Source organism: Hyperolius riggenbachi, chromosome 9 (assembly GCF_040937935.1).
Source record: "Hyperolius riggenbachi isolate aHypRig1 chromosome 9, aHypRig1.pri, whole genome shotgun sequence".
NCBI classification, from domain to species: Eukaryota; Metazoa; Chordata; class Amphibia; order Anura; family Hyperoliidae; genus Hyperolius; species Hyperolius riggenbachi.
In genome coordinates this window covers 66646103-66661727 of record NC_090654.1, presented here as the reverse complement: position 1 = coordinate 66661727, position 15625 = coordinate 66646103, and the positions used below count along the sequence as shown (strand labels likewise).

The 15625-nt window shown below is 45.3% G+C and overlaps 1 protein-coding gene across 2 annotated transcripts in view; it reads left to right on the top strand.

Moving 5' to 3' along the window:
* Nucleotides 1-15625, top strand: part of HYAL2 (hyaluronidase 2) — a 60815-nt gene that overhangs the window by 15995 nt on the left and 29195 nt on the right. The window contains exon 1 of one of the 2 annotated variants that reach the window (XM_068251561.1): nucleotides 4822-5038. The exons of the other annotated variant lie outside the window; for it this stretch is intronic. Coding sequence (XP_068107662.1) covers nucleotides 4999-5038 — 40 coding nt within the window. The 5' untranslated portion in view covers nucleotides 4822-4998. Of the gene's footprint in view, nucleotides 1-4821; nucleotides 5039-15625 lie in introns of those variants that run through there. 2 annotated transcript variants of the gene reach the window in all.

Sequence of the window (15625 nt, the reverse complement as noted above, 5' to 3'; positions counted from 1 at the left end):
GGAGGGCAGGGCTGCATACCAATATACAGCAATATATAGATGCAGGATATGTTTCTGATGCTGAAACCAAGAAAATTCATGTAAATGTGGTTATCTTGAATAATTTACTACATTCTACTATATGTCACCACAGTGCCTCTTTAAGGGTGAACTTGAAAGTCTCAAAAGTTGGAGAGTGACAAAAGTGACGTGGATAATAACTGCAGACAATGAAAGAAATGCCTAAGAAATGTGCGAGTATGAGGTGACCAAATAGAAGGGTATAAATCCTGTACAAACGTATTCTCTGAGCGATTGGCCTTATACACAAAGGGAAGTAAAGTAATGGCAGGCAAGAAACAGGAAGGGGCAGTAATAGGATAAGAGCTCTGTCAAGTTTTATGGAAATAAGGGATACATTTTTCTGCTGAAAAACTTCCCAATCTAGCTTAAAATGTCGATTGAACATGAATAACAAGGATAAATATAGAGACGTTTAGGGAACAAACCATTTCAAGTTAAAATAAGGAAGATATTTTGAGCACACAGCTGACTTCCTGTCCAGTAATCTCAGAATACTGCTAACTCTCCCTTTTAAGGAGTAACTAAAGACAAAGATCCAGTAATATGTGAAATAAATAGAGCTAGTGTCCTTTTGACTGTATTATATCTGTGAATGCAGTACTAGACAGAAGAGCTAACAGTCCATTCGATTTCACTCTGCGATAACCACATGGGACCGACATTGGCCGTGGAATTTCTTTGTATGAGCAGGATCACATTATAATAAATAGTCATTATACTGTCATAAACTACCAGTAAATACATTCTGCAGCACATATCTAAAGCATAAATATTGTCCTAGATCTGTGTAGGCCCTTGTTGAGAGAGCTTCTTTATGTCTGTGCATAAGGTGCATGATTAGCTGAAATAGAAAGTTACCTGTTGATGGCCCAGCCATTGTTACTTCCTGCAGGCAGACTGTACCCGGCAAACTTCTGAAAGTGATATTGTATTGTCTGTGCCACCTCATACAGTGTGAACAGCGGGATGCTGCAATCCGAACAGCATTAGTCCCACCCACAGATCCTGAAACTCAGTCTCTGTACTCAATTTCTTCTGGTCATGTGATCAATATTTCAAGTAAAGCTTTTTAGCTACCACAGCATAATTTTGCACAAAATTGTACTACATAAAAACTCAAATTACTAAGCTGTTGTTGTAGGTGTACTTGGGGGATACAACAAATAGATTAACCTAAAGCAACACCAACTGAGAATGTATTAGTAGAGCAGACTTTGGGAAAAATGGGTATATGAGCCCTCCCCACACACAAACACACACTACTGCCAGCATTCCCAAAAATCACTGCCATGTCCACCTATAATCATATAATAGGGAGCTGGCACAGAATGAAAACCATGAGGGTGTAGGCAGGTGACACAATCCATAAGTTGGGACTGATTCATCAACGCCAATATGAAAAGAATGTTTGTTGCAGGTGTCGATGAGAACAGAGTCAGAATTCTTGTTTCATTGCATAGCTGAAACTTCATTGGTTATTCTACACAACTAACTCAGTCCCACTATCCTTACAAAATATGTTAAAACCTCCGTATATTACACAGAGTGAAGCTATGCACACCTTTTATGAATTCTTTGGCCAAAACGATTGCTCCTAATGATTTTATCCAAAAATCTAAAGTGTGTTCAGGGGTCTTCAGACATCACTTGTATTCCCTCAAAATTAAAATATGGCCAAACAGATTGCCCTTGCCCAACATATCTAGTTCCTCAGGAAGGTCCTGCAGCAAGGTTTCAGTCACAGGTCATCCCCCCCTCTCCTCTCCCTTGAACAGAGCAGCACACTGCTGGGCTGGGAGCTAAGTGGGGCGACTGTACAGCAATTGTACACAAACTACTAATCAATGTTTTGAGCTTCAGAAATGTACTGACATTCATACCTCTCTACTGTTCACAGCTTATTGTTTTTTTTTTAGAATTACACATGTTCATATAATGGAAAATAGCAGAGGCTGTCCACTTCCATCTGTGTCTGCTACAGCCTGAAAATGGTACATACAATTAGAGCAATTAGCGATTGTGCAGCCATTGCTGACTGGCTAAGTGCACTGATGATGGATTGTGAGGAAACAGTTGGAGGACACAATTCCCTGATGCACTTTATCCAGGCATGTGCTTTGCTTTTATCTGTAATACAGATTTGTCTGAGCTCATCCTATTCTCATAAGGGTTGTCAGCAAAGATTAAATTAATGGGTAATAAATAATGTGCTTTTTACTATCCAGATCCAATACAACTACTCTTATTCCCAGCACTGCCTCCCACTGTTACCCAGATCCCCAGCACTGCCCCCCTACTACCAGATCCCCAGCACTGCCTCCCACTGTTACCCAATAACCCAGATACACAGCACTGCACATTACTACTACCCAGAACCCCAGCACTGCCTCAACTACCACCAAGATCCCCAGAACTGCCACTACTACCCAAATCTGCTCCTCCTGGACCTCTCCACGGCATTTGACACTGTCAAACACTCCCTAGATACCCAGCACTGCCACTATTACAACACAGATCACCAGCACTGCCGCTACCACTACCCAGATCCGCAGCACTGCCACTACTACTACCCAGATCCCCAGCACTGCCACTACTACTACCCAGATCCCCAGCACTGCCCCCTACTACTACCCAGATCCCCAGCACTGCCACTACTACTACCCAGATCCCCAGCACTGCCCCCTATTACTACCCAGATCCCCAGCACTGCCCCCTATTACTACCCAGATCCCCAGCACTTCCACTACTACTACCCAGATCCCCAGCAATGCCACACTACCCACCCAGATCCCCAGCACTGCCCCTATTACTACCTAAATCCCCAGCACTGCTCCCTACTACTACCCAGATCCCCTGCACTGCCATTACTACCACCCAGATCCTGAGCACTGCCACCAATACAACCCAGATCCCCAGCATTGCCCCCTACTACTACCCAGATTCCCAGCACTGCCGCTAATACTACCCAGATCCCCAGCACTGCCCCCTACTACTACCCAGATTCCCAGCACTGCTGCTACTACTACCCAGATCCCCAGCACTGCCGCTAATACTACCCAGATCCCCAGCAGTGCCCCCTACTACTACCCAGATTCCCAGCACTGCTGCTACTACTACCCAGATCCCCAGCACTGCCACTACTACTACCCAGATCCCCAGCACTGCCACTACTACTACCCAGATCCCCAGCACTGCCCCCTATTACTACCCAGATCCCCAGCACTTCCACTACTACTACCCAGATCCCCAGCACTTCCACTACTACTACCCAGATCCCCAGCACTGCCACTACTACTACCCAGATCCCCAGCAATGCCACACTACCACCCAGATCCCCAGCACTGCCCCCTATTACTACCTAAATCCCCAGCACTGCCCCCTACTACTACCCAGATCCCCTGCACTGCCATTACTACCACCCAGATCCTGAGCACTGCCACCAATACAACCCAGATCCCCAGCATTGCCCCCTACTACTACCCAGATTCCCAGCACTGCCGCAAATACTACCCAGATCCCCAGCACTGCCCCCTACTACTACCCAGATCCCCAGCACTGCCGCTACTACTACCCAGATCCCCAGCACTGCCACTACTACTACCCAGATCCCCAGCACTGCCACTACTACTATCCAGATTCCCAGCACTGACGCTAATACTACCCAGATCCCCAGCACTGCCCCCTACTACTACCCAGATTCCCAGCACTGCCGCTAATACTATCCAGATCCCCAGCACTGCCCCCTACTACTACCCAGATTCCCAGCACTGCCACTAATACTACCCAGATCCCCAGAACTGCCCCCTACTACTACCCAGATTCCCAGCACTGCCGCTAATACTACCCAGATCCCCAGCACTGCCCCCTACTACTACCCAGATTCCCAGCACTGCTGCTACCACTACCCAGATCCCCAGCACTGCCACTACTACCCAGGTCCCCAGCACTGCAGCTACCACCACCCAGATCCCCAGCACTGCCATTAGTACCACCCAGATCCCCAGCACTGCCCTCTATTACTACCCAGATCCCCAGCACTGCCACTAACACTACCCAGATCCCCAGCACTGCCAATCTTACTGCCCCAATCTGCAGCACTGCTCACTAATACTACCCAGAAGCCTAGTACTGCTGCAGCTACTAACTATAGTCCCGGACAGTACTACCCCTATTACTATCAGGAACATCAGGCCTGCCACAGCTACCTGTATACCATGATCACCAGCTCTGCCCCTTGAAACTGCCCCCCCCCCCCCCCCCCACACACACACACACACTATATTGGTATCAATCACTGTATTTCTTTAGGAAGGGAATGGGGTGCCTGCAGAATAGGCATAGGGACATCTCTTCTGCCTTTATGACACACTATAATGTTTTCTCTGCAACTGTAAGCACTATAAGGCAGTGAATTTATTTTCTCCCGTGTCCTTTTTCTATCGCTAATCCTCTACATGCAATTACATGGGGTTCTGTGTAATATGCTGATAGCCGTAGCAATACTATCATTCTAGTCTTGTAAACTTTTACATTCATGCTGGGAAGAGATTAATAATAAATGAGCAATTCTTCTTTTCTCTCGCTATAATTTTCATTTGCAGAGTATACCATACACTTCGCCCATGACTTCTTGTCATACACACGTCAGTGCCATGCTGGGTGCTGCATTTTTCCCATCCTCGCTATGATTCTCCTCCTCCTTCTCAGGATGCTCTTGGCAGTAGCAGCAGCTGCTGTCTGAGTGTCTGTCCCTTTAATCCCTAGCCCCGCCCTCGATAGTGGCCTCTCCCACAGGGAGGGGTGTGGCGAAGCGCTTGCTGGAGTGAAAGGCGTTGTGCGGTGTGCGGACCCCCCTGTGCCGGGGGGAGGAGATGGTACGGTCCGGATGGATCTCTTTATGTGAATGAAAGGCCCGGCCGGGACAGAGCGATACAAATGTTTCCTCCGCATCCGGGGGCAGATCGGCCGACTGGGGGTGAGTGCAGCACCGATCATGCTTACTGCTGGGTCCGCTGATACATCTGCCATTGCTACTTGTGTTATTACTCTTGCTGGTGGTACTGATTCACTATTATTACTTCTAACACTTCTGCTTATACTTCTGTCGGTAGTAATATTACTGCTTCAGATAGTTATGTTACTGCCGATACTTCTCGTACTGCCATTGGCTGTCTTTTTACCTATACTGGTACTTCTGTTACTACGGCTGGGAGCTCTGCAGTGTGCTCTCAGCATTCATAGTGACACTACTTCTACAGTTCAGCTACTATTAATGCTTCCATATTACTGCCACTGATGATGCTTCTATAAAGGTGCCCATTAATGGTACAATCTCCCAAATGATCGATGGTACAATCGATCAGATACCATTAATCTTTCCATCGATTGTTCAGTCTATCCAAATTTACAAACTATTATTTTAATGTGATTGGATTGATTAATGCTTCCTCTTCTGTCGGTGGTCTGTTTCCGATTGATCACAACGATCGGATCCGATGGTAGATTGTTCTGAAAATTGGATGATTAATGGGCTTCTTTATGCTACAAACTTGTACTAGTACTGAGTACACTTTTGTTACTACTGTTCGTAAGATACTGTTCTATTGCTTTTCTATACTAGTGCTAATGATTCTATTACTACTACTCACACTTACATATCACTACTACTATTGCTATTTCTGATACTTGATGGTTCTTCTAGTACTGAATATACTTTTGTTACTACTGTTACTAAGATGCTGTTATATTGCTTTTCTATACAAGTGCTAATGATTCTATTACTACTACTCCCACTTACATATCACTGCTACTATTACTATTTCTATTTCTGATACTTGATGGTTCTTCTAGTACTGAATATACTTTTGTTACTACTGTTACTAAGATGCTGTTCTATTGCTTTTCTATACTAGTGCTAATGATTCTATTACTACTACTCCCACTTACATATCACTACTACTATTACTATTTCTGATACTTGGTTCTTCTATGCTGTTACTGATACTCCACTGCTATTGCTGACACTTTTATTCTGTTACTATTTCTAGTGCTTCTAATACTTCTACAGCTTTTTCTCTTCCTACTATTAATACTTCTGTTACCATACTGATACTTATAAGATACATTGGTCCCTATATATGTATACATCTGTGGTGGTGGGTGCAATGGTGCATAAACAAATAGATTTTTTTTCTTTTATTTTGAAATATAATGAAAAATCTGGTTGCCAAGGGTAACTGAAGAATTTGGTTACCAGGCGTCTCTGGGTCGCCTGAACCTGCAAGTTTCATTGCCACAGTTGCCATACATATCCCATATGTTATTTTTCCACTGTAGGATTGTGAAAGTGGGATTGTCACCATAAAAATCAAATTTTAACAGCAACTGGTCTGAGTGTATGAAGTGATAAAGATGCTAATCCTGCATTCAAAACTTTTTCTGCTGTTATGATTTGGAGTTATCACATACCTTAGGAGCACTGGCCCTTTAGTAGTCAGTGCCAAGCAGTTGCATGCTGGGGGTTCTTTTTATCTATAATATAATAATAATAATAATAATCTGAACATTTGTATAGCGCTTTTCTCCTGTCGGACTCAAAGCGCTCAAGAGCTGCAGCCACTGGGACGCGCTCAAGAGGCCACCCTGCAATGTTAGGGAGTCTTGCCTTGAACTCCTTACTGAATAGGTACTTGACCTCGCCAGGATTCGAACCCTGGTCTCCCATGTCAAAGGCAGAGCCCTTAACCAGTGCTCTATCCAGCCACCCCTCCTCTTCAATTTATTTCCCTGCCTAGCTGCTTATCTGAAACACGATCCCCTACTCATTTGTGTTTGCAAGCAAGGCTGAGGTGACTCACCGATTGGAGGAGAAAAGAAAAAAAAGTAAAGGGCAGAAATGATATCAGCATTTAGCCTAAACTGTGGGCAAAAGACATAGTTCCCACCAGGAACAGAATTCTCTTCATTTACTATATAAAATTCACTGAAATCAAAACGTGGCCAGTACAATACGTGTTATGTAAGTAGATCAAGTATTTATCTACTTATATATGTGTTTTTTTCCCTGGAATAGTATGGCTAATCCTACTGCTTGAATGAAATCTGACTGCTGAATATGTATAATGAAAGACTGTATTTTATGTACTTCAGTGTTGCAGAATGAGCCACAGGTTATTAGTTTCAGTAATAAACTGTTACTTGGAGTCATAGTAAGCTTGCTGCTGATCATAATGTAACCCATATGAGGAAGAGGATCTGCAATGTGTGACCCTTTCCTACATGTGTGTAAAATGTATGTATGTTTCAGTACAGTAGCTATACATAGCTGATGTCCGTATCCTGAGGGTTTATCGTGTATGTGATGGATGGTTTGTTGGGCTCTGGCCTTCAGCTATTATGGAGCCGAGGTCTTGGCTGTAAAGATTTCTGGCCTCAGTACTGGGATGAGTGCCAGGGCTAACAATGGTAAATTGTAAGTATTGATTAGAGTCATAGGCTAGGCTTTGTTTAGGAAGGTTTATTGCCAATGAATGAAGTTGGAGGTTAGCTTTGGATGTTAGGGTTATAGACAGGGATGCTGCTAAGCCTTTTGTGGCCCCAAGAAGCACATCATTTGTGGCCCTCCACCTTCCAGCAAGAGGCCCTTTCTCCCATAATAATAGGTAGCTAAAGGTGTCACCCTTTATTGGTAGCCACCCCCAGTATAGGTAGCCAAAGTGTCCCCCCAGTATAGATAGCCCCCTCCCCCCATATAGGTAGCCAAAGGTGTTTACTCCAACCCCAATATAGGGCATTGGTGTCAGTGGGGTATGTAGCTTCCTGCTTCCTCCCCATCCCCAACACATACACACCTGCAGACCAGCGGCGACCCGGAGAGAGGAGGGCAGTGCACAGTAACCATGCGGCACACTTCAGATGCAGGAAATGAGCAATGACCTCACTTCCGCATCTGGAGTGTACTCCGTGGTCACTGCAACGCTCTCTGCTTTGTTCAAGTTGCCACTGAGCGGACATCTGTGTGTGAGTGACTGGGAGGCACTGGCGCCCATAGAAGTCACAGACAGGGTGACCCTGGTTGCATGGGTGGGAAAATTAAGTTTTATAGGCAGGAAGGGGTTATTTCTGCAGAGGAGGGTGGAGTTAAGTGTCAATAAAGGGTTACTGTTAGGTAGGAATGCTTGTTTTAGGCATCAGGAAGGGCTTTACCTGAGCGAAGGGGGGGAATAAAGTTAGGGCCAAGGGCCACACATACATGTCACAAGGTCCTGTTACTATGGCGTGAGGAGTGCATATTTTCTTGCATTGTTCTCCTTGATGAAGATGTACTCTATTGCCTCGAAACGTTGGATTATTTGATCATTAGGCAGCAATAAAATCTTTAAATTTCTTGGTGTGCCAACCCCACAGCTTGCTACTTATCCTGGCTTGTCCAGTAACCAAGATCATAGCACCCACCCATTATATGGGTGTTACCATATATATTGCATTATCTCTACTCTATAGGAAAGGCTCTGGTAAAATCTGTTGCTGTAGGGGGTAATAATTTTTCACCTCCTGTTCATCTCCTCCCCCGCTGCTTTTCTCTGGTCAGTCCCACTCACCTGGGCGACTTCGGCGACTCTTAACCTGGACATACTGCTCCCCGCATGCGCAGTATGTCCGCTCTGCTCCTCTGTGGCCACGCCAAGTGATGTCACAGGACAGGAGCCCGCTCGCTCCCCCCGTGTGTCCGATCAGCGCTTACGCCGGGACGCAGGAGCAAGCATGCTCCTGTCCTGTGACGTCACTATGCGGCCACAGGGGAGCAGAATGGACGTACTGCGCATGCGCAGCACATTATGTCTGGGTTTGGAGTCGCTGAAGTCGCGCAGGAGAAGAGGAGTGACCAGAGAAAAGCAGCGGGGGACGGAGGTGAATGGGAGCTGCAGAGAGTATTTAATTATTACCCCTTACCTACTACAGCTTCAGATTTTACCAGAGCCTCTGGTATCCTTTAAGCGCACAACTAAAGCTACATACCCATGGTTGGATATGTAGCTGAGCTATTGGATACTATGAGCAAATTGTGTAGGTAAACCCTCATACTACAAGGAAGTGGTAAAATTGGTTAGTTATAATTGAAAGTGTGTACCGGGCTTTAGACTTAGCAACTGCTGTTCACTAAATGCTTTTGAAAACAAAGAACACCCTGAGAATCCCTTGTGATGAGATGGACTAATCAAAAATCTGTCAGTTCTGTCACTTTTTACAGTAATTGCTTACCTTTTTTTTGCTATAGTGGTCCTTTAATATAATCCATTGCTATTCCAGTAAACAGCCGGCAGAAGGACTGAGGAGCTAACAGTCTATAGGACTGCAGTGTATATACTGCCTCTGTCTGAGCAGATCATATGACTGACTTAGGAGCTAACAGTCTATAGGACTGCAGTGTATATACTGCCTCTGTCTGAGCTGATCATACGACTGAGGAGCTAACAGTCTATAGGACTGCAGCGTATATACTGCCTCTGTCTGAGCAGATCACATGACTGAGGAGCTAACAGTCTATAGGACTGCAGCGTATATACTGCCTCTGTCTGAGCAGATCACATGACTGAGGAGCTAACAGTCTATGGGACTGCAGTGTATATACTGCCTCTGTCTGAGCAGATCACATGACTGAGGAGCTAACAGTCTATAGGACTGCAGTGTATATACTGCCTCTGTCTGAGCAGATCACATGACTGAGGAGCTAACAGTCTATAGGACTGCAGTGTATATACTGCCTCTGTCTGAGCAGATCATATGACTGACTTAGGAGCTAACAGTCTATAGGACTGCAGTGTATATACTGCCTCTGTCTGAGCTGATCATACGACTGAGGAGCTAACAGTCTATAGGACTGCAGCGTATATACTGCCTCTGTCTGAGCAGATCACATGACTGAGGAGCTAACAGTCTATAGGACTGCAGCGTATATACTGCCTCTGTCTGAGCAGATCACATGACTGAGGAGCTAACAGTCTATGGGACTGCAGTGTATATACTGCCTCTGTCTGAGCAGATCACATGACTGAGGAGCTAACAGTCTATAGGACTGCAGTGTATATACTGCCTCTGTCTGAGCAGATCACATGACTGAGGAGCTAACAGTCTATAGGACTGCAGTGTATATACTGCCTCTGTCTGAGCAGATCATATGACTGACTTAGGAGCTAACAGTCTATAGGACTGCAGTGTATATACTGCCTCTGTCTGAGCTGATCATACGACTGAGGAGCTAACAGTCTATAGGACTGCAGCGTATATACTGCCTCTGTCTGAGCAGATCACATGACTGAGGAGCTAACAGTCTATAGGACTGCAGCGTATATACTGCCTCTGTCTGAGCAGATCACATGACTGAGGAGCTAACAGTCTATGGGACTGCAGTGTATATACTGCCTCTGTCTGAGCAGATCACATGACTGAGGAGCTAACAGTCTATGGGACTGCAGTGTATATACTGCCTCTGTCTGAGCAGATCACATGACTGAGGAGCTAACAGTCTATAGGACTGCAGTGTATATACTGCCTCTGTCTGAGCAGATCACATGACTGAGGAGCTAACAGTCTATAGGACTGCAGCGTATATACTGCCTCTGCCTGAGCAGATCATATGACTGCACCGGAGATAATTGTATATCTCTAGTGAGACAGAGACCGCACAATCACTGCCAGGCACACCGCAGTCACACTTCCAGCACACACAAACCACATGTTCTGCTCAGCAGCAATCATCTGCCCGGCTGGGGAGGAGGACAGGAAGAAGGGAAAGTGGTTTTTCTTTTCTTTCAACAAGGATAGATGACCACCTTTGTCAGGTTTTTCAGGTACTTCTTGCTGTCTGTTTCCCTACTAGAACGCTTTCTTCCTACCTTATTACCGGAGACATTGCCAGAAGTGAAGGGAAATCACAGAATTGAGCCAGGCATTCCGATAGACTCCCATGATAGCACAAACAGGGGAGAAAAGTCCAGGCAAACCTTTTAAAGGGAATAGCGATATGAAGGCTGCCATATTTATTTCCTTTTAAACAATACCAGTTGCCTGGCTGTCCTCCTGATGCTGTGTCTCTTATGCTGGATACACACGGTGCGTTCGTGCACTCGATTTTCCCGTCGATTCGTTTATTTCCAACATGTCCGATTTGGATTTCGATGGATCGTTAGGTCGATTCGCATGCAAAGTATGGCGAATCGACCTAACGATCCATCGAAATCCAAATCGGACATGTTGGAAATAAACGAATCGACGGGAATCGATGGGAAAATCGAGTGCATGAACGCACCGTGTGTATCCAGCATTATACTTTTTGCCATAGACCCTGAACAAGCATATGCAGATCAGGTACTCTGCTGACTCAGGCTTTACTGGATTAGCCATATGCTTGTTCCAGGGTTTTAACTCAGACAGTACGTATGCCAGCAGATCGACAGGACTGCCAGGCAACTGGAATTATTTACAAGGAAATAAATATGGCAACCACCATATCTCTCTCACCTCAGGTGTTCTTTAAAACATGCTACCAGGCCATTGTTGCTCTCACCTAATATCAATGAGAATTTTCTCAATAGTAATGAAATGTTGACACTTGTATAGCGCTTTTCTCCTATGGGACTCAAACACTTGAAAGCTTCAGCCACTACGGTGCGCTCAGTAGGTCACCCTGAAGCTTTTGAGAACTTCGCAACTGGGCGTTCAATTGGCTGCCCAAACACCAGTGTGTACACATGCTATACAAACTCAGCCGTAGTAGCTATTCGTGTGGCTGACTACAGCGAGTTTAGCATGTGGTCAGATATCCCCCAAACTTGTTTTAAGATCCAGAGCGCCAGATTTTTGGATTACAGCGACAACCCACCCCCTGAGCACATTGTTCCCTCCCACTAAAAGTATTTTTGAGGTGCACCATGCAATGTCCTTTCTCCCCCTCCATAACAACAGATGTGTCCTCCACTTTAGCATTTAGTAGAGCAAAGCGCCTGTACAGCTTTCAGCCACCGAACTGTTGTCCTACGGGTCTAATCTTGATCAGTTCAGGCGACAAAAAATCATAGTTTAAAGGGAACCTGAGATGGGGGATTAGCAATAAAATATACATACCTGGGGCTTCGTTCAGCCCCCTCCGGCCTGATCGCTCCCACAGTGCGCTCTTTTCCCCTCTCTCCGTTCGCCTGCAATTGGCCCTGTAATGTTCTCCGGTCTGGGGCCAAGGCGCAGAACGAAGTGAAACAGGGGAGCGCTTCTGGCCCTGACTGATGGATTTTCCGGGGCCAGTTGCGGACAAGCAGAGATGGAGAAGAGGACCCCATGGGACGGATCAGGCCAGAGGGGGCCGGAGGAAGCCCGGGGTATGTATAATTTATTGCGGGGGCCCCATCTCAGGTACACTTTAAGGGAGGGATCACACTTGCATTCTGCAGGAATCGCAGAGGATTCCCTTTAAGCATTTTTGCTGCAGATTTGTGCGGCATGGGGTGCGTTGCCATGCTAGCTATGGGAGAAGGATACCGCGCTGGACCACACTTGCTACTGGGAGTGGGTAGTTAGATGGGACACCTTTGCTAAGGGGTGAATAGGGGGAAATTAAGGTGATCAACACGTCTACTTGCCTGAATATTTTCAACACAAGGCCGGCCATACCAAATGTGTGTACAGATGTAGGGCTGGTTCACTCTCGAGCGCTTTTCAGTGCTTTACTGATTGCCGGCGATCAGCAAAGCGCTTCGGGGGTGATTGCATTGTGATTCTTGTTCTATTGAACGGGAATCAAACGGCAAATCGCGGCAAAAAGATTGTGATTCCCGATTTGCACTTTGAGTGTGAACCGGCTCTTATCCAAAAGTCCAATTCGGTTATAAAAGGTTGTGATGGCTCCATCTTATCAGAGGTAGCTACGCGGTGATTTAGCAGATCCCAGATCTGCAACCCAGTGGTTTCAATTCCCCCCCCCCCTAACCCCTGGGTGCTTTGGTGCCTCTATGTGGGCATACTGGGTGCTGTGTTGGGTGCTGTGATGCCTTTATGAGAGCATGCAGGGAGCTGTGGTTCTTCTATGGGGCATGCTGGGAGTTGTGGTGCCTCAATGCAGGGGGGGGGGGGGCATAGGAGCCTGTGGGGGGGGGGGGACCATTAGAAGGTCAGGAAATGCTATGGGGGAACTGCCAGACAGCGTGGCAGCAGGTCAGCCCGCCCAGCAGAAAGCCATACCAGCCAGCACAGAAGCCAGGTAACTCTGCCTTGTTTTTTTTATAAATTGAAAGGGGGCTTCATCCAATAAGAGGGCTTCATCCTGCTGGGCAGGCCTACTCAGACCACTGTTAAGTTCATGTTAACTTGACTCTGCCCAAAACCACACCCACATTCAGGTGCATGGCCACACCCATTTTTTGGCTAGAGGGCCAAAAAGTGCCCCAGATCTATTAGGATCCTAGCAACACCCCTGCAGGATGGAATACATGTTTGGCTAACTGACCCTAGTGTGTAATTATATTTACATACACAATAGCAAAGACCCCATATAAACAATGCATTCAGCTTACATAAGTGGTCACAAGATCAATACGTACCTCCTTTAACAAATAGCAAACATTTAACAGACTTGATCAACAACACTGGGGGACTTCTCACAATGCACACTTGTTTTGTGAAGGACAAGAAATTCCTATTGTCTCTGAAGGTAAAACATTTGTTCTTCAATTTTATAAGAGGTAATATAATTAATAGAAAAAGACTGGTCCCTAATGAATCAATATAAAATAATAAGAAAAAATAATAATTTATATTATTCACAGGTCGATCAAGGATAATAAGCAATAGTAATCATAGAAAATAACACAAGGTGTAATGTTTGGTATTTTAATCCTATTGTTTAGGGGGTTGGGAGACAGGCAGCTGGAAGGCACAAGACTTTCAGCTCTGGGTATTAACAACATAAAGCAATACAGGAGCAGATTCTGTGTGATTCACCTGCTAAGGTCTGATGACTAATGTGTATAGTTATAGAGGGAGGAGCAGTTTCTGCAGGTGTCCTCCGTCTACCAGGCACACCATGGAGGACATTGTGTGGGACAAAGAGATGTCTGGACAACAGACAGACCACAGGGGGGACTCAAAGAGAAAGCGAGAGGGGGAGGGGAGAGACCACCCTCATCACAATATATGGTGGCACTGCTGTGCAAATACACTCATCATACAGTTTGTGTGTTTTCCTCCATCCAGTGTTTTGCCAACAGCCTGCTGCTCCCTGCTTACTGATGCTAGTAGCACTGATATATTCAGCAGTACTGATCAGAGTGCATAGCCACGTCACTGACCGTCCCTCTAAAGAACTCACAATATTATTCATTTATGTAGCTCTGACATATTCCACAGTGTGGTACAGAGATCACTGATCCGTTCACATCAGTTGCTGTACCTGAAGAGTTTACACTCTTATGCTGGGAATACACAATGAGTTTTTTTTTTTTTTTTGGGCAGATTTAATGCCCAATCTATTTTCCGATTGATTTCCCGATCATTTTTCTGATTGATTTCCATTCACTTCAATGAGAAAATCGATCAGAAAAATGATCAAAATCAGATCAGACCTGTCGGAAATGATCTATCGAGCCATCTATCTGCCAAAAAAAACCTCATGGTGTATTCCTAGCATAAGGCCTCTTTTACACTATACACTGAAAACTGATGCGTTTTAACTTTCCATAGCAGTGCATTGTGAAAATTCTTTCAATTAAAATGCGTATAGTGTGAACTGAGCCATAGGAAAACATGGGCATTACTTTGAAAAAGTTGTCCTTTTAGTTATAACTGAGAGCATCTCGGGCCTATCCACACTTAATGCATTGGTATGCGTTCGTATGTGTTGTGGTTTTTTTTTTCTCTATAGCAGTGCATTGTGGAGAAGCTTTCAATTAAAACGCATATAGTGGGAACTGAGCCATAGTAAACATGGGCAATACTTTGAAAATCAGTTGTCCTTTCAGTTATAACTGAGAGCAACTGATACAGTGTAAAAGGAACTTTAGGCCCCTTTACAATATATTAGTTGCTGTCAGTTGTAACTGAAAGGACAACTGATGTGCAGTCCATTGTCCATGTTTCCCTATGGCCTCCTTCACACCATTGGCTGAAAAGCTGAAGCTTTTTCACAATGCACTACTATGGAGGAAAAAAATGCAGTAAAACACAATCGTGTAAAAGAGCTCTCACCTCTCCACCTTATTCACAAATTATGATAGAATATGAAAAAAAAAAACCTATCGCGCTTTTCTCCTGGTGGACACCAAACACTTCCGGGGTGATTTGTGATATGACTGCTGCTTCTCTGATACGGTCCTGAAATTGTACAGCAAGCTTTCAATGTGTAAAGCTCCGTCTACACGGAGCGATGTTCCTTATCAATCAGCGGCTCGATTGATAAGATCAGTCAGGTCCGATTTTGCCGCCGCCGATTCCCTGCTTGTTCCCCACGAGGGGACAATGGCAGGGAATCGAGCGGAAGATAAGCAGAGCGGGGACGAGGGCCTATCGAATCCGATGC